The 21,051-nt window shown below is 40.1% G+C and overlaps 1 protein-coding gene across 1 annotated transcript in view; it reads left to right on the forward strand.

Moving 5' to 3' along the window:
- The window catches only part of LOC131685727 (uncharacterized), a 755,395-nt gene that overhangs the window by 727,810 nt on the left and 6,534 nt on the right, over nt 1-21,051 (forward strand). The window contains exon 7 of the mRNA XM_058969637.1: nt 13,256-13,373. Within this exon, the coding sequence (XP_058825620.1) occupies nt 13,256-13,373 (118 nt within the window). The remainder of the gene's footprint in view (nt 1-13,255; nt 13,374-21,051) is intronic.

Here is a 21,051-nt window from a genome sequence, read left to right on the forward strand (position 1 = left end):
TCTTCATCGCCCTACCCATTTCAAGCCGTTGGTTAGAGCAGCGGCTGCCATCTTTGTTCAACGTATTGGCGCACACATTGGCAGTTCGACAGTGGTTCTTAGGAACGCACAGTGGTCAAAATGTGCAATTTCATGTCTTTAATTATTTTGCTGCTAAACCATAGGGTTTAGAGTTTTGGTGACTTCAGACAAGTTTTTCGAGTTTTTCAGACGGATTCTCAAAAGACGGTCATGTTCCAGAATAAAGGGTAAAGGCATTTCTGAAATATAACTTTTTACTGGAGATTTACAATTTGAGACTTCAGCAAACTCGTAGCGAACGATATTTCAAGCTATTCTACTGAAGAGTCTGACTCTCTAACTATAGCCGCTTCGTTGTTATAAGACAGTTTCGTTAGAACCCTTTAAAAATCAGTTTTGTAAAAATACCTTTTGTCGTATTCATCTCTCAACAACAATGTTCTCTGCAATGTTGTATTTATTATAAAAACCTACAATTTTGTTGAACATTTTAAGACGCTACGATGTGTGTAGAAAGAGTTAGAGCTATTTCTTTGATTAGTACTATCTTGGAAGTACTAATAATCTAATACAAAATCCTGAAGGAGTGGTTTGTATCCGTTAGTATCCAAAAATGTTATGAAAGAATGAAACTGTGAGATTTTTAGTTTTTTCTTCGGCGCAGTCTAGCTTGTCGCTTGTGTTAAGCTTCTCCTAACACAAATGTACAACATTCTGCTGACTAAGCTACCGTAAAATGGGGGAACATTGATCACTTTTTCAAAAGTTTTTCGAATAACTATCTTCAATTCAAATAGTTGCAACTGTTTGGATTTTTAAAACAAGTACTGGTGCCTTTAGATTGAAAATGTTCAAATTTTTGGGTATTTTTTTTCGTTTTACTATAAAAATAAAATTACTTTGTTGTAAATTTTTATTCGTTGTTTTCGGGGTAACGTAGTTCCACTGAGAATTGTGTGACGAACAATTTCGAAACAATTGGTCCAGTAGATTGTGAGTTACGATGCACACCGATTTTCTAAACGTTTCCCCCGAAGATTCACACTGAATTATTTGCAAGATTTTGCAATGAAAATTAAGGAAATTAAGTTCAAATGTTGCATTATTATAGGGAAAATTCACTGTAGTGACTAACACTCTATGTATCATTAAAAAACTAATAAAAGCAATTTTCGATATTTAGTGTAAATACGTTAAGCCAAAATAGGAATTCATTTCTTGTACAAAAAAATCGAAAAGAAATGGGTGGTCCGATTTAGAACAGAACTTTCATGTACATTTGCACAGAAGCATTCATACACAATACGGTAAAAGATCATAAAAATAGCCTTAAAAAAAGTGTGCGTAATTGATCAGGCTTTTGGGAAAAAATATTTATTTGTGAATCCGTTAACACGTTCCAGTTCTATAGCTTATAACCCCTTACTAGGTCCGAGTTGGCCCAGTTTCCCCTACTTAATTAGCCTAATCAGCGTTGGTTCAATGTTATCTGCTTGCTAACTAATTTTGTCATGCGGGAGGTCTGTTAGGAAGGCGAAAAACGAACAATCCCTAGCTTATTTTGGTATGCCTTGTGCTATAGTGGTGGTATAAATATAATGGGGTTGAGAGGGAGGGGGTGGGGTGGTATGAGAGATGGATGGGGAAGTGGTCTGAAGGGGGCGTAAGGACGAGGGATCTAGGGGGGTTTAAAAGGGGGTTAACCCCTCCGTACACCCCTAGCTACACCTCTGTTAAAATCCAGAAACCATATGTCAGGCAAGAAATAGGCCGAGATTAGGTTAACAATTTATGAATTTATTATATGAAAAGGCAAAAAATCCAAAAAAATCAATTTTCGTAAAAAAAATTTCGAAATTGCATCAAATATCGATGTTTCATGCATAGACTGGCAAATCCAAGTAATTTTGAACCTATTTTAATAAAGTTTTGCATCATTCTGATATCATAGTAGTACCAGTTTATATGGAAAATTTCCGTGTGACCGCGGTCTTAAACCAGTAACTCCGGAACCAGAACTCCGAGCGGCACAAAATTCAATAGCAGCCGATGGGAAGGTTTTACCTGTCATTCGAGGCTAAATTTGGGCCAATCTGTCCAGCCATCTCTGAGAAAAATGAGTGACATTTTTGACACATACGCACATACATTCGTACACATACACAGTGTGTATTACATATACATACGAATTTACAGACTTTTTTCGATCTCGACGAACTGAATCGAATGGAATATAACACTTGGCCCTCTGGGCCGGAATTAGTTTGCCGATTTTTAGAGTGATTGCATAACCTTTCTATATGAGAAAGGCTAAAAGGGAAAATAACATACGGAATAAAAAAAAGGGAAAGAAATTAAGTAGAAGCGTATAAATTGATCGATATTATTTTGGGTACACATGAGTAGTGGAAAAGCAAACAATCAGAAGTACATCAAAAACAGACTAATGAAGTGGAAGAACAGAACACATGTAACTACTTGAACTCGTCTAAATGCCAACAAATCATATTTATTAACTATTAACGACAATAATTATTGCATTCTGTTAGAATTTTTTCATTCTAAGCTGACCGGGAATGGATGATTCATGTGCGTCGGTAAATTAATCGTGCCTTAATTTATCCAAACCGATCTTCGCGAATGAATAGAATCGAATGCACGAAGAAGGAAGGATTACCCACTATTCCATCATATACGCCAGTTCTGCAACCAATCCCTGCTATCACAAATACTCAGACGAACACATAAACAGATAGACATACGACTAGCACATAACAATTGTATACTAGCACTAAAACTAGAATTATTACAACACAACAAACTGTTCTGTACAGGTCCAAATCGGCTCGACAACTTCGGAATCGTTCACAAACCGGTCCGGCGTTCCACAAGGCAGCAACCTCGGTCCACTACTGTTTTCAATTTTTATAAACGATGTCGCATCGCTACTACCATCGGACTGTCGTCTGTTTTATGCAGACGATACGACTCAACTAGTCGGTCTAGTCCCCGACGATGGACCTGACCTACTCCGACAGAGAATTCCCCGGCGAGAGAAGTTCTCCCGAGATCGAGCCAATCAGCTAGGTGCCGAGGTCAGTTCGGCGATTCTGGTGAAGCAGGGTATCCGGTGCACTGGTGCGCCGATGACCCGCGACTAGTGGTGTCTCATCGATGTCTAATCAGTCTAGTCACCAGCGGTGAATCTAGCTTACGCTAACGGAAAGTTCCCTGGCGAAAAAAGTTTTCCCAATATCGATTCTTCTTTGGTTTTCGCTATTTTTCTATCGAAACAACCGGTGGGGAGCCGTGGTCGCTCCGGCGAATTCGCATGGAGCGTGACGTCCGGTTCGCTAGCGTTTCGACGACTCATACTCTCTGCTCTGTTGCAGTCTACTCGACTAGTCCTCGGCGGTGGATCTAGCTTATACCTGCGGAGAGTTCCCTGGCGGTGATTGCTCTCCCGAAACCGTTGTTCGATGTCTATTCCGCTGTAAGACGGTCATGACATCAGCGGTACTCAACCTTTTTCGTACCACGGACCCCTTAGATATCACACTGGGTTGCTGCGGACCCCCACAGATAAACATCAATTTTGTATGCTATCAATATGTTATTTTTAATTTGTTAGGAAACAAGATTTGAAATTTCAATATGCACTCGGAAAATATATTTTTATTCGCAGACTCCCAGCAATGACTTCGCGGCCCCCTAGGGGCCCGCGGACCTCAGGTTGAGAATCACTGATCTACATCATATCTCTGTTTACTGCGTTCCACGTCTTTACGTCTTGTCATTCTGAAAGCTGCATTATCTGGGTTGATGCCCGGTCCTCCCGTTTTAAGTAGCTCCCTGCACGTCATTTCAAACCTCGGACATTCAAAGACTTCAAACCTCGGACATTCAAAGACGGAGCGTGTTTCCTCGACGTTCTCACACTACAGGCACAGTGTTGACGTTGCGTACCCACACCGATGAAGATACTCCTTAAGCAGTCGTGGCTCGGTAGGAGCTGGTTCAGGTGGAAGGTTATCTCTCCGTGCTTTCTATTTACCCACGTCGACAGGTTTGGATGAGCCGGTAGGTCCACTTTCCTTTCTCCGTATTATCCTATTCCTGCTGCTACATTACCATCGAATCGATTCTCATCATCTTCCTCACGTTTCTGACGTTTCATTGATTGTAGCACTTGATATCCTCCGTCAGGGTAATGCAGATGGGGATCATCTCGGCGTCAAGGCATACTGCCTCCGGTACGCAATCGCAACTCGTACGACCAGCAGTCGAAGCGTCCTGTTCAGCTCTTCGCGGTTCCACTTGGTTTTCAACACAGCACTCTAAGCAGGAGCCCCATATCGCAGTATCGATGACGAAACACTAGATAAAGACCCGACATTTCGCATGTGTAATCAACGTGGTTGTTTAAGCTCAATCAGTCGTCGATTGTCACTCCCAATTGCTTCAGTGCACGCTTCGATGCATTCACATGCCCTTCGATGGTGATCTGTATCCGCTGAACCGCTTTGCAGTTGCTGTCCAACAACAAATCCGTCTTGTAAAGAGCTATTTGCAGCTTGACCCGTTCATCCAGCTCTCGATCGCATCTATTGTCTCCATCACCGACACCTCCATTTCGTCAAGTGTCTCACCGCTAGTGACACATCGTCCACGAAACCAACGATTTTCACTTTCCTGGGCAGCCGCAGTGTTTAGACCCCACACTGATAGAATATATTCGTAAATCGCTAGGAATTAATTTCGTACGAACAACTTTCATAAAATATACTAATTTATCGTACATATGATGAATCGTTCGTAGTTCTATCGAAACACTTTTATTTTTTATTACGAGTTTTTCGTGAAAACCACGAAATGACTTTCGTTGGCTTATTACGAAACAGCTTCATTCAGCAAACGAGTCGTTCGCTGTTATGTACGAATATCTTTATAATATTTACGAGCACCATTCGTCAAACCGTCCACGTCAAAAGAGCAATATGGAGCCATTGTTGCTATTCGTCAGATAATTGTTGGTGTCTGACTATTTAGTAGTCGTATCTGTGTCCGCCGGTTGCAGGAAGATTTCCTGAGCCTCTTTCGCTTCCAGTTGATTTAGAATCTGGAGCAGTACAAAAAAACTTGAACCGTCGCGAACTGCTCGTTGATTTTGTATGAATAATTTTGAGTTTTTCTCTGCCGGAGCAATATCGGTGCCGTCAAACATCGATCCTAAAAGATCGAAGGCGACCAACGAAATCGTTTGTAATATACATAAACATTTATTAAAATAAACGAAACATTTCGTTTCTTTCACGAAAAATAATGTCGATAACTTTCGTGCAATGTACACTAAATAAGTAAAATTTACGAAAACTTTCGTTCATCGAGCGGCCATTTCTTCGTACCACAGTAAAAACGATTTGGCCACATCGATTTTTTTAAATAAAAAAAAACGATGTTGTCAAACATCGATCTCAAAAGATCGACTGAAAACAATAAGAGGCTAATAAATACGAAAACTTTTCTAAGATAAACGAAAAGATTTCGCGCGACCAACGAAATCGTTCGTAATATACACAATAATATGTTATCAACATAATATGTTATCAACGATAACATTCGTGCAGTGTACATTAAATGTGTAAAATTTACGAAAGCTTTCGTTCACCATACGGCCATTCTTGTTCATGAAATGAATGAAACTTACTATTTACAATGCACGAAAATATTATGTTGCAGAAAACGACGAATGAATTCGTGCATTGCATGATTGATTATAATGAAATCAATCATGCAATGCACGAATTCATTCGTTTACGAATTAATATTATCAGTGCATCATACATCCCATCCCAAAGTGATGGACGAAGAATGGAGCCCTGAGTAACACCCGCTGCGACTCGCATTGCCTTCTGCCCTTTTGTTCGTCTGGTACTGCAGTGCTCTACACTGGAAGTAGCTCTTCAGGATCTGGCTCATTATTTTATGCCACGCTGCGGCATTGGTCTATTCGAGGCTGGATGGCCCGGTGACTTCCCTGACTTTGGCAGCAACATCAGTTTCTACACCTTCCTCATTTCGGGGATTACCATCGTCTTAAGACTTCAGCAGTAGCATCCTGAACATGTCCGGATATGCCAGGATCGCAGCTTTCAGCGCCACGGTGGGTATTCCATCCGGACCGGGGGTTTTCTTTGATTTTAGTCACATCGACGCGTCTTTGAGCTCGTCGTTAGTCACTTGCTACTCGACTGTGTTACCTCCTTCTTCTTCGCCGTACGGTGTCGGTGAAGTTGAATCGTGATTCGGGAAGAGACCCTCAACGATTATCTTTAGCTTACCCGCTGGTGTCGACGGACCCTCGTCTTCGTCATGACGACTCAGTACGCGTCCCCCAGGGATTGGCGTTTATCTCTCAGCACAGCTACTTATGGCAATTGGCTTGCTAAGCTTGATCTCCCGTTTTAAAGATAGATTCTAGATACGTCGCTTGCGCTCCTCTCTCACTCTCCGATTTTGCGCACTGAGCCCGCCTTCTGGCTCTAAGACAAGCAGCGTGTAGCTTACTGAGTCACTCATTTAACCAGTAAGCTGCACGCCGTCTACTGCATGGGCCTAGTTTTCGTGACATTGTAACGTCACAATCCTTCTTGTTAGATCAACCTATCAACGTACTTGATTCCGTTGTTCAACAAAGAGGTTTTCGTTAAAGGCTTTCGTCTTCCACTTTAGTTTGCCGCCCGTCCTTCTTCATGCTGCAGCAGGGTTCCATTGGCCGATGCGGTAGCGAATAGCCTGGTGGTCTCTACACTGATAGAATATATTCGTAAATCGCCAGTAATTTATTTCGTACAGACAATTTTCATAAAATATACGAATTTTTTCGTACATATGATGAATCGTTCGTAGTTCTATTGAAACATGTTTATTTTTTATTACGAATTTTTCGTGAATATCACGAAATGACTTTCGTTGGCTTATTACGAAACAGCTTCATTCGGCAAACGAATTGTTCGCTGCTATATACGAACATCTTTGTAATATTTACGAGTACTATTCGTCAAACCGTCAACGTCAAAAAAGCTTCAATAGAGGTAGAATACGTCAACAATTCATCACGACGGTCTCAGTCTGACTATTTAGTAGCCGTATTCGTGCCCGCCGGTTTCAGCAAGATTTCCTGAACCTCTTTCGTTTCCAGTTGATCCAGAATCTGGAGCTGTACGGATTCAGCTGAGCCATCGCGAACTGCTCGTTGGTTTTGTATAAATAAGATTGAGTTTTTCTCTGCCGGAGCAATATCAAAATAATATGCCATTTTTTTCTGCTCATTATTTTATTGAACAATTTATAAAAAGAACGAGTTAACGCGCATCACTATCTTTAACCTTTTAAATATACGATCAAACATATTCGTCACCGCACCTATCCACCGCCTTCTAACCATCCTTCTCCCGGCGGCTCAAACAATCTAGTGGCTTTCACCCTTCTACCCAGCCACCCGCTGGAAGTCATCCATCTTAGTCGTTGCAATCGGTGACCCGATGAAGGCCAAATGATCGATAATGGTCGTCTCGTCACCAGAATGGTTATCCTTCATGAACAGCTGCATATTCTGCACGTTCTGAAATTTAATGAAGTGCAACGGAATCGGCGATCCCGACACAAAATCCTTCTGCCCCAGTACCAGATCCTGCACCGAAACTTGCGATTCGGCCATATCGAAACCGATGGTGCTTAGTTGATTGAATAAGATTCTCACCTTTTTTCGATCCGTGAGAGGGCGGTGCTTTGAACTTGATGGCACTGATTTTGACCAGCTGATTGAAGGTAATCGAAATGATCAACTGTTCGTCACAATCGGATACCAGATGACCACCGCTGGAACTGAGTGCATTCACCATCGGGTGGTCGTTCGATTCGTTCAAACATTCGCACTGGTTCTTCTGAATGAAGGTGTTCAAGTCCAACATTCCATGACCGTAATCTTCTCCAGATTCATACAAGCTGGCGACGTAATGTTTCTGTATTTTGGCTTCAAGTCCATTAATGTCTGCACCCTGCATCTTGTCAATCTTTGTTCTGGCTCGGTAGAAAATAAACATTGGCATGGTCGACATGCCCTCGGACGGCGCCGTTTCGGTACATCTGTCGACGTCCGCCTTGAGAAACACAGCCTTTTCGCCGGAAGCTGATCGAACAAATGCGATATGCTTCGTCGCGGTCCATACCAAGCTGCGGTAAAATCCACAACGACCAATTTTCCTCCTGCTGCGGCTAGTTCGGTTTGGAAATGAGCTTCATCGGTGATTGCTTTAACAGCCATGCTGAATGGTTTCTTGCGCTGCTATCGGTTAGATGAAGATTCTAGTTACAGGACCACTATTTTACCCGGAGAAATTAACTACTTAATTAACTTTTAACGTTATGCACTTTACTCCTCACAAAATTTAACTAATCGAGAATGACGAGAGATGAACGATGGAAGATGATTACGAAAACTTCTCTTAGATGAACGAAATGAATTCGTGCGACCAACGAGGTCGTTCGTAATATACACAAATGTTTATTAAAATAAGCAAAACATTTCGTTTCATTCACGAAAAATAATGTCGTTTTCAACGACAACATTCGTGCAATGTACACTAAATAAGTAAAATTTACGAAAACTTTCGTTCATCAAGCGATCATTTCTTCACACCACAGTAAAATCGATTTGGCCATATCGATTTTTTTAAATTAAAAAAAATCGAAGTTGTCAAACATCGATCCCAAAAGATCGACTGAAAACAATAAGAGGTTAACAAATACGAAAACTTTTCTAAAATAAACGAAATGAATTCGTGCGACCAACGAAGTCGTTCGTAATATACGCAAACATTTATTGAAACAAACGAATCATTTCGTTTCATTCGTGCCATGTACACTAGATAAGTAAAATTTACTAAAACTTGTGTTCATCAAGCGTCCATTTCATCACACCAAAATCTTTCTAGTCCTCAATACAGGTGAGCAAGTTGAAATAAAATCGATTTAGCCAGATCGATTCTTTTAGTTGGTCGTCAAACATCGATCCGAAAATATCGATTGCAAAAATAATGAATACGAAAACTTTCCTAAGATGAACGAAATAAATTCGTGTGAGTAATGAAATCGTTCGTATTATACACAAACGTTTATTAAAATAAACGAAACATTTCGTTTCATTCACGAAAAATAGTGTCGTTATCAACGATTACATTCGTGCAGTGTACATTAAACGTGTAAAATTTACGAAAGGCTTCGTTCACCAAACGGCCATTCTTTTTCATGAAATGAAAAACCCACCCCCCCCCCCGCTACTACGCCACTGCAACTGGCAATGACTAGTTTCACATCAAACATTTAATTGTTTCATGTCTAGATGAAAATAAAATCTTCGCATTCAGCGATCAGTTCAATAAACCTGAAATAATTAATTATTTATACATGAAATTGCATTACAATGTATTTTCAAGTTTTTGTTTTAGTTTGGCTGCACTGCTGATTCTTTCCTGTGTGCTGGATGCAAAAAGTTTGTGTTAATTGTGGTAGTGTATCGGGAAAAAAAACATGGCGATAATGTTTATCATCATATTTCTGGATAACCTATTATAATACTAGGCATATCCTAGCATTTAACGAGCACTTTTAAAGTGAACGAATAATAAAAATACTCTTCTGCTAAAATAATGATTTGTATCAGCACAATGTTTAATACAGTTGTGATGGAATAACGAGATATGAGGCGGTAATTGTTGACTCATATCACATAGTCCTGCTAAACGCCACCATGTCCTGTTTTTGTTCACTATGTGAATTGACAGATATTTCAAGAAGGTTAAAAATTCTTAATAAATATGCACAACAAATAAAGAATATAACTTGAACTTATTGTGTACACCTGTTTTAGCCAAATAGATGTTGTCATTGTCCCATAAGCTTGGTTTAAGCCAAGAGGAACTAAATAGGGTCGCAATAGGCTCTACTGCTATAGCAGGCATATTACCCTATCAAGAAAAGGGAATAAAAAGAAGAAATCGCCAAATAAAGTGCAAAACAAACGCAACGTTTTGCAACGAGGGTCCGGAAATTATATTCACGAGTTTTTCAGTGACAGGATGCATACACTTCGACGGACAAAAAAAAATGAAAGAAAACACAACATCCCTCCCAGGTCCTAAATATTATACTTCCATAGTATGGAAGGATGTAAGCGATGCAGACAGATCGATTCATGTGGAGAAATTTGTTAAAAAATGCCGGTGTGGCAAGCAATATGTTCCTGCGGTTTAAAGTCTACAATCAATTACATTCTCCAGCCGTGTACGGAACCTGGAGCGTACTCTTGAAATACACGATTCCTATATAAACTTTATTGCATAATATGGGTCGTATTTTGGTTACAAAGTTTGAGTTCGACATTTCACTGAATACAAGGCACCAAAACAAACTTTTCAATGTAAAATATCGAAAAATCCCATACAAACTTCAAGCATGCTGAAAAAAGACTGCGAAGCCTGTCGAAACAAAAGATCAAATTTTCGCACCGAGATTCCAGTGCCAAAGTTATACTTTTGATATACTGATAGACAATGGCATTCAAATCATCATCCGTTTAAATTCTCACTGCTTAGCATATTCAATATATTTCTATAGCATACAATGTGCTAATGCAAAAGATGTAACAATGAACATCAACTGAGTTATCTTAAGCTATGCATTGTAGTCCGCCATTGTGCTCAACTACAATATAAAGCACCAGTCTATTCAAATTGCAGTTTCCCGTACAACTGCAGCGAAATATGCATCCTTCAAAAGCATGTAATCGAAAATCACTCTTCACTGTTGGCACGAAAATCTATCTCCACACAAACGAACCATCGTATTTACCTTCCCGCGATAGCTTCATCGACCACGAAAAGCTGTCTTTCCATTCACCGCACATTCAGCCGATCGGATGCGCACTGGCAAAAGTTTACTTTCCCCACACGCGATGATTTTGGTGATGATACCTGAAAAATACCTCAACTACCCCCCCCCCCCCCATACATAAAGTCCAACTGGTGCCAACGGACCAAGCCATCCAAGCCGGTGACCTCCGGCATTCGTGGTACAATGTGTACTATTCGGGAAAATAATTTTCCAAATCAAACCTCGCCGCCTCGCTTCCGAAGAGATGATGAACAATGGCTAGCGAACCAGGTTACCGGTGGTAGCACATGAGGCAAACACTAATGCACCCTCACAAATCATCGCACCATTATTTGTGCTGGGTGTTGTTAGAGATTCACAAAATCGAGCGTTTCGATGGACGCCTTGCGGACACAATATGGATGCGAAGCACGCGCGGTTGCAGTAATGCAGTGTATCCGTTATTCTCCAGCTAGCTGTTATTATTCTTATGGTATTCATTTGGTATGTGTAGGGGAAAGTGACTATTCCGGTTCATGTATTCATTGATTCATTTACTATGAACTAGGAAATTAGCCACAGTAGCAAATTTCTTGCCAAACCGTCAGTTTTTATCCAAACTCGTCAGTAATTATTAATGTTTGGGAAATGCCTTTCCATCGCGATTCAGATTCGTTGTAAGTTTAAAACATCAATCTTCCGTTAAAAAAAAACTTGCTTCGATTTAGAGCCGTTCATGCCCAAACAAAAAAATTTCATAAATTCCTGAATTCTGGAACAGGTGCAAGTGCCCTTAATCTCCTACATAAAAACTGCTACCGTATGGACACTCGTTATCAAGGTCGGTAAATGTGAATCTGCGATAGTTTCCGTATCAGCTGAAGCCAGTATCGAGCGGCACCGGTCTCTAGAGATCCTGGTTCTCGTTATAGGTTGTTTGCTGTAATCATGCGAAATCGAGATGGACCAATTTCCATAGGGTTTCGAAGAGGATATTATTGTTGCCGTATCATTGAACCAGGTGCACTTCATCGACATTGCAGCCAAAAACACAAAACATTGCATTGCATTATGCTTTGCTACTTCAGCACTAGTATGACAACCGACATGCAACAAGCGACAAGTGCCACAGTTCACGTGGTTCATTTGGTAAAACGGTCATTTTTCGGGAGGAAAAGTTTTGTCTCAAACTACAGCTATTATTATTTTATTACTGCCCAAATTTTCCGTCATTTAATGATGATGGTAATGAAAGAATATATCATTGAGGAATGTGTACTTTACGTGCACACGATGCTATTTGAAAGCAATGCATTTAAAATATTTATCCTGCATCATACTTCTTAGCAGATATCTGCAATCGAAGCGACAGTTCAAAAACTTTTCTGAAATTCAAATACAGTAAAAAAAACAATACTGTTTGTTAAAAACATCTACAAGTACCTCCCTTGCGCATGAAATTAGTAAAACGCTAAATCTAAAAAGATTCCCTGACCAACAAACAGACCACAACCGCCGAGGAGTGCCATCAATTTCAATCAAAGTCCCTCGAACAATCACCGATCCATCCGGGAACGAGCGATGGCCGTGGCTGCTGCATTCATTACACACACAAACACACGCACACATACACACAAACATCGTTCCGTAATAGAAGGGAAAGTCCGGAATTGACGGAATAGATTGCACGCGCTTCGCATCCGTTTGATTGCAAATCATCGACGGCCGAGGACCGGTTCTTTGTCGAAGACTAACATTCAATATCAAGCCCTGGACAATAGTTCCCATCGAAACGGGAATTTTATTGAACATGCGCATCGGGAACTTGTAAATTGGAAAATGCAAATTAGTGCATACTTCAAAAGTCCCGTTTTAGCAGGGGGCCGTTGCTGGAGCTGGAAGTGGTGGCATACTGGGATAGTACGACACTCCCGGCAGAGGATCCGCTACGAACAACCAACATCCACCATCAATTATGCGAAAATTCGTATTATCCGCTCGGCAAAGCTCTAAATTGATATTACACAACCGGCCACATTTTCGCACTCATTTGACCGGAAAGTTATCCGCTTCTAAGCCCCCGCCAGCTACACTCCATCCATCCATCCATCGGTGGTGCTTACCCACGGTCGACAAATTGACGGTGCAATCAGAATCCTACCTCTCGATGGAACGAATTTGTGACGTTAAATGAATGGCGATCCTTTTAACTCCTGCCCATTTATTCCATCCTCAAATAACCAATTCGAAAGCGATTGGAAAATCGGTAATGACTAAAACAAACTTACTTGTCTCCCAACAGATTTCCTGTCGACGGTTGCCCGAGCGAAAATCATCGGCTCCCAGGAGGTGCACGTGAAGAAGGGCAGCACCATCTCCCTGTCCTGTGTGGTAAACGTGCATGCCTCGTCCATCTCGTGGTAAGTACAGCCAGGTCGAACGTGGGAACGTCTTACAGCACAAACTATCCTTACCGTGGACGGTATCCGAAAATGATCAACCGATGGGAAAAACGTGTGGGTTTTGCGGATTTCCCAATATGTTTGCACTCAGTAAACCAATATTGTTAATTTGAGAAATTTAATCTAAGTAATTTTTTTGGTATGGGATTAAATTTAATCTCATCTTTTCACATGCTCTACATTTAAGTTTATTATAGCCTTATCGAACACCAGTTGATAGAATTCTTTTTAATGGTGTTTTCGCTTTTACCTTGGTGCTACACCGATGTAGTGCAAAAAAGAGATTGACTGATTAAACCCAAGTTTGAATGAGTGAAGCACCGACTACACCGGTGTAATGCACTGTCAAAAACGAAAATTCCATAGGATAATATGCTTGGCCAATTTTTCACTTATGTCGTTTTTCATTGAAAAACACTGGGGCGGTGGATTGCACTGGTTTTGCACTTTCTAGCAGAAGTGGGAATGAAACACGTCTAGTGGCCTGCTCTTCTGCTAGAAAATGCAACACCAGTGCAATCCACCGCCCCGGGGTTTTTCAATGAAAAACCCCATTACACTCTTCAATGGAAACAAAGAAATTTGACACAGTATAAAACTTCTAAGCCTGCTGCGTTAGACAGTAAACATAAACAAATTTTAGAAGCAGTTCAACTCTCGCGTTTTTTTTGAAAAGGGCCAATAAACTGTCAAATTTCACTTTGAAATAAAATTCTGGTTACCGTTTAATTAGGTTGTTTACTGACACAGATAACCTCACTTTTCTTGACAGTTCACTTGTACTGTTTACATGGACTTAGAAAAATTTTGTCGCTCGAAGCAATTAGGTTCTTTACTGACATAGTTAACCTCACTTTTCTGGACAGTTCACTTGTATTGTTTACATGGACTTAGAAAAATTTAGAACGACTAGATTTGCTCGAAGCAAATCGCAAAGAATTTTTCCAAGTCCATGTAAACAGTACAAGCGAACTGTTAAAAATGAACACTTGAGTTCATATATGACGTCAGCATAAAGCATTCAATTGAGTTCTACAAGATTACGACATGAATGAACTCATGATTAATGGAGTTCATTTAAGAAAATTCTCGGCTTGTTTACTTTGTCAGTTGCGGGGGTGCCTGCTCATCTGTTGCATTCGAACTCACGTAACTTCCATGTAAACAAACCACCGACAATTGTCAAACGTTCATCTGGCTCATTTTGTGGGTTATGTAGGTTTGTGTAAAACCTAATAAGAAGTGTCAAAGAATCATTGTTTTTGTTCGAGCCCAAATTTTCAAAAAGACATTGGAATCAATGTCGTATATACAGGTATGGCGAAGAGGGTATTCGTAAGATGAATTTTATACGAGTGGTGTGAGTGATTACAGAATAAATGGACTTGTTATTGTCATGCCATTCGTTACGCTTTCATTGAATCGTGTGAACGCTATGACGTCAACCCATTGTGCTTCAGGATTGTTTACACATTTTTGGTTGTCAACACTAGCAAACCGAGTGTTCTGCCACACCTATATGTACCAAATTGCATTGGAATAGGTTATCTTTCTGGTAGTAAAACAGTGATGTATTTGAATCACAGAAAACATCATCACAGGCAGTGCTGCGAAATTTCAAAATCAGTTGCCTATTTTTGCTTGCATTTACCGAAACCAACATTAAAATTCACCGCCTCTCTCGTTCATTAACTTTCTACCTGACTGAAATTTTATGCAGAATCGAATGCTTGAGGTCAAAGGAAATATAAATTCCTTCGCCAACCAAATCCTTCATTTGTTATTATGTGGACAGTTTGAAGGCAAAAGTTGGCATCTTCTACATTTTCGAGCATAAGTGAACTGCGTAATCTATATCTGGTGCACTTTTGCTCAATAAACCTTCTCAGAGCTAGCATAGAAACAAAATTCAGTTTGCTTCTGAAACCGAACATGTCCGAACTTGAATGCGCTGTGTCGGGAAAACGAATGATGAAGGAAACGAAACAAACATTTCATTCATCGCGGCGGGTATGAATTGAATTTCGTTTGTCTTTCAAATTCACGCAGGGATGTCAATTATTTTAAGCTCTGATCACAGGTTTGCATGCATGAATCACCATTCTATCCAAGTTTGCACGCACCGCCCGTATAGCACTTTCGGGTCGATCGTACCGCCGGCTAGTGGCAAGTTGCTACTTGCTGGTGGCATTTCAAAAAGACGGCTTTATTTCTTACACACTTTGAAAACTTTACTTGTATGTCAGTTCTCAGTGGATAAATCTACAACCGGGAGAAAAAGCCATATGATTCTATTCTATTCTCTATTGTGATCTAACCCTTACACAGCCAGTATTGAAAAGCATCCTGGAAAACACTGCAGTTATTCTTTAGCGGTTTTCTTGTCAACATGAATATTTGAAGCATATATTATAATATGCTTCAAATATTAATGTTGACAAGAAAACCGCTAAAGAATAACTGTCGCAAATATTAAAACGGTCAGGCCTACTGTGCAGAGTTGGGTTTGAAAATATTTCAATATTATGCGGCAATTGAATTATTCATTTAATGAACAATTCAACGAACGAATCGTTTTGAAACTTGAATGAGGAAGAAACGAGGACAACCGTACCGACCGTTTCAGTTTATAGGGGGTTAGAATGAAACGTTGGGAGTGACTTTGCTAAGAAAGTTAATGTCACTGGTCCTTTGGGATGGGACAAAGGTATTTACACCTTGCCCTGGATCATTAAGCCTAGGTTAAAAGGCCTTTACTCGCTCCGGGAGAAAAAGTCATATGATTACGCCAAAAATTTGAGAATTGTGTGTGGAGCAGTGCAAGAGAAAGTTTCGTTTCCTCCTAACGAAAATCATGCTGTTTTTTAGTCGATTCTCAAGTCTTCATCCGGGGGTGGATGAATGCAAATCACCTCTGCCTGTCTAGTAAGCAGTCCTGTGCTTCACTTGGAGAGTGATGACAGTCTATTATCTGTCTCCAGACAAACAAACCAAGAGGCAGTGTGGCATAGGGGGAGCTTCCATGTCGTAAGATGCGACTGAAAACAGGAGTCTTGTGTCACGGTATTTCTCCGTGCCGAGGATAGAATGGCTAGCAGGAATAATATATGCCAGGCGCACATAGAGTATTGTTGGTCTTACTCTTGCTGTGTTCCGCAAGTCTCTGAAACAGTGTTGGCCGCAAATCGTGGGATTCAAACGATTGTCATGCCACCAATACTCATTTCGGGGTTCGCTATAGACGATTATAAGCCAACGTGTGTGGTACCTGCTAGTTGCAATACAATATGTGCTGATGATGAAATGCGAAGGGCTCTGATCGAGTATATTTAAAGTAGCACAAATTAATCTTCAACATAAACGTGCACCATCTATGAATCTATTCCACCTTGTACAAGAAGAAAAGCGTCCATAGCTTTGGTTCAAACACTGCATGTACTTCTTTGTTGGAAAGCCACTTAACCCTCATAGCTTTCAACAAAAATAGCCTAACAAAGCACGTGAAATGCCTCGTGCAAGTATACTTGCGAATACCGCTATTGACGCATGTCTTATATCCGATCTCACAACTCGCCATATTTGTGCTGTTACAGTCAATATGACTGTTGATATCATGAACAAGAAATACGTCTACTGTTCGGCATACTTGCCGCATAATGAACCAAAACCTTCTGATGATTTCAAAAGAGTTGTATTATACTGTGACAGAAAAGGGTTCCATTCATAATAGGCAGTCAGCCAAACTAAACTCACTCGTAGTACCATCAAACCAGTTTTGTGAAAGATCTTGAAATCGAAGACGCTTTCAGAAGTGCCCTTCGATCCACTGGAAAATCCTTTGCACAAATGTCTCAAGTCTTCACGAGGCTAGCAGATTATATCAGTTACTTTCGAAAAGATTTCATGTCAGTGCAGTTGTGCTGCCAATGGTGCATACTCATCTGACAAAGGTGAAGTATTCTACTGTCTTTTCGACACATGCTTTTCCGAGCCATCACCGTCGACGGCCCCTGTTTTTTTTTCAGGTTGTTCTGATTCTTGAGCATGTGCTCGTAGAATTGTGATAACCAAATCGATCGAGAGGGCCATTAAAACTTTTGCACCGTATAAGTCTCCGGGAAAAGATGGAATCATCCCAGCTTTACTTCAAAAAGTATATGAATACTTCAAGCATATCTTGAAAATGTTCAAACTTGTAGTCTTGCAACAGGATACATTCCATTAGCATGGCGGCAAATAATTTTTAAATTTATCCCCAAAGGTGAATAAGTATTTATTCCCAAAGGTTATAAGGTGGCAAAAAACTTTAGACCCGTCAGTCTGACCTCCATCCTTCTGAAATCAGTGGAACGTTTAATCGACCACTACATTCGGGATGTTAGTTTGAGCAAGCACCCGCTACATGCAAAGCAACATGCTTATCAGCGGGGGAAGTCGACAACCACCCTGTTACACAATGTTGTGAAGTACATTGAAATTTTTTTCGCAAAGGCAGTCAAGCTTAGAAGTTTATCTTGATATTGCTTTTGACAACGTGTCTGATAAATCCATTTTGGAAGCAACATATTTATATATCACGAACTGAATACACACAATGCTTAGCAACCGACATCTGTGCTCGTCGTTAGTGGACAAGTAGAGATACGGAAACTTAGTATCTGTGGATGTCCGCAAAGTAGTATGCCTGTCACCACTTTTGTGGAACCTTATCACCAATGGCTCATTGAGGAAACTTAACTAACTTATGTTTCTGAGGTATGGTTTCGCCGATGATTATCATATAATGATTAACACACTTTTTGATTTGAAGCAACATGCCTTATGTGTTGATGAGCAATGGTGTCTTCGTGTTGTAGTATCAGTTAATCAAAATAAATCATCACTGGCGTTTTTCACGGAACGTTTATTGTCGCAGATCAAGTTAAGTACGTTGGGGTAATTCTTGGCTCAAAACTTAATTGGACAGCTCACATCGATATCAGAATCAAGGAAGCTTGCATGGTCTTCGGTTTTCAGCAAATCTTGGGGGCTCAAACCAAAGTACATTCAGTGGATCTACGGAACAAATGTTAAACCACCACTGGCACTCGGGTACCTTGTGTTCTGACAGCAGGAAGAAGTCATGACAATTCAAACAAAGTCAAAATGATTGGCGCACTCTCGACGCACTCTTGAACATAAAACCACTACATGTGTTTCTGAAACAAGAAGCACCTTTATGAATACCATCATAAGGAAACTGGGTTCTGGAACAGTAACCCAATAGATCGTGCAACTAGCCACACAAGACTGTGGTCCCAAATGATTACCTGGGATGAGTATACACTTGCTCCCAGTGATCTAACACTACCACGTAATTTTCCTTTTAAAACATTCAATGTGAGATTTTCTTCTGGCGATGAATAGCTGTCTGGCTGGATAGAGCGACAACTTGAAGAATACGTAGTTTGTTATGCTGACGATTCTTTTTGGATGGCCAAGCCGATGCTGGTGTCTATTGTCGTGAAATGAGATTAAACCAATCTCATTCGCTTGGTAGATGCAGTACTGTGTTCCAATCTTCGCAATTCTGTGTGGCGTACAATCGGCACTTCAACAGGGAATTTGCGGTAATAGAATTTGTTTTTGTGTTACTATGTTACCAACTGGTTCATATGTTACTATATTTTAATTGCCGCAAGGTTCTACCATGAGTGCGTCATATTATCATGGACATTATGATACAATACCACTGCGTTATAACATCCCAGATCCCGGACACTGTGACGCATGACTAGTTTCGGACACTGTGGCACAAGAGTGGTATCTTTTGACGGATATCTCTCCGCATACTGTTCCAGAAAATGTTTACGGGGCGATACCTTCACCGCATCCACATATTGCTTGCCATATTATAGATTTTGTATTTTGTGTATTTTTGGAATTTTTCTATTGTCTTTGTTTTGAAGTTTTTTCACATTCAATTTTTAAACTCTTTCGAAAGTAAAATCCTGGCCAGGGGCCTGTCAGAGGCCCCCGAAATGGGGTACACTTGGCGCAATAAAGTACCATTGAATACTTTCTGTAGCACATTCCTTAGATAATGCATCATGATGACCAGAAATCATCAGCATCTTGAGGAATTTTTGCAACTGCTTTCACCCATCACACCTGGCTAAAAGTATCAAAACATTTTTTTTCCGCGAAGAAAAAGACGTTAATAAACGGAAACCAGTATGATAAGATGTGCAAGGTACTTTTCTTACGCAATTATGTCGTAATTATGGTATATACGCAACTAGGGTGGTTGTAACGTAGAAACAAGTTTCAAAGGCGTCGTTCCTTAAAAAAATACCACTGTTTCCCTGCGCGTTTTGCATATTTAGATTTTCTATTTATTTGGTATATAACGCTCAAATTTTGCACAGATAGTCTTTGAAAGTAGACTGATCGATTAAACAGTTTAATAGAGCAGTCGATTCTAAAATCGTCTAAAAAATGGCGTGAAACTGAATTATAAATAGTTTTTTAATGCCCTTTAAACCCAATAAGGAACAAAAAGGCAGCAACTTCTCTCTTGGTTCACTTTCAGCGATACTGACTTATTAAATGATAATGAAATTTAGTGAAATGGTGAGAACATAAATAAATGTCACCAAAATATTTGGGAAATATATTGAAATATTTTCTGTTTGATTGTAACTTCTATATTCATTGAAATATGTCGATAATTGTGATATTCGATTTTACATATCATTGGTTTGAGCCAATAGATAATACAAATTCTCAGTTAAACAATAAGATTTACTGATCTTGTCCAAGTAGCATTAATAGTTTATAGCACACTACTAGTGTAAGTTTTATAGAAGGCTTCAAGAGTACCATGAAACCTTTATTGCTACTAGGGTATTTTAATCTAAGTCTGGCGGCTCATGCAGATTATAAGTGAAACAGATAAATCCAATACGGCTGCCAACTGATGCTGGATTATAACCAACGCACGAGTTTGAATATTCACTTTTGGCCAGCTTTTTAACTCAAATACTCTGTGTATCGACAAATTTGCAATTTATGTCCGTATACAAATCTTCGGAGAGCCCTAAAAACAGATCGTAGAAATGCGCGTAGGAAGCTGCCTTGGAGCAAAGGCAAAACTCCGGAACGGGAAAAACGGGCACTACTACAGTGCCAAACCTGCACTCATTGTAGTGCCCTATAATCATTCGGGTAAAGTGGTGGCGTCCTCAAATTCAAAAGAATGGCACAACCTTTCTCCTAATCTAAATAATATGGGTTATATCAACGGAATGGAATGGAATCCCTTCGAAAAGTCAGAACCTTCAGAATGCGCTTTCTACTCGTCTGCACTGACCTTATTCTGTACTCGATGAGTCAGTGTCCTTGCGTTGTGAGGAATGCTGTTCTAATTCTATTCTTTTCCGGTGCCCATAGAATATTCATCAATCGCAGCCACACTGATAATATAAATTCGTAAATATAATGAAATCGATCATGCAATACACGAATTCATTCGTTGTTTTCTGCAACGAAATATTTTCGTGCATTGTAAATAAAAGGTTTCGTTCATTTCATCAACAAGAATAGCCGCTTGCTGAACGAAAGCTTTCGTAAATTTTACACATTTAATGTACACTGC

Source organism: Topomyia yanbarensis, chromosome 2 (assembly GCF_030247195.1).
Source record: "Topomyia yanbarensis strain Yona2022 chromosome 2, ASM3024719v1, whole genome shotgun sequence".
In the NCBI taxonomy this organism is placed as follows: domain Eukaryota; kingdom Metazoa; phylum Arthropoda; class Insecta; order Diptera; family Culicidae; genus Topomyia; species Topomyia yanbarensis.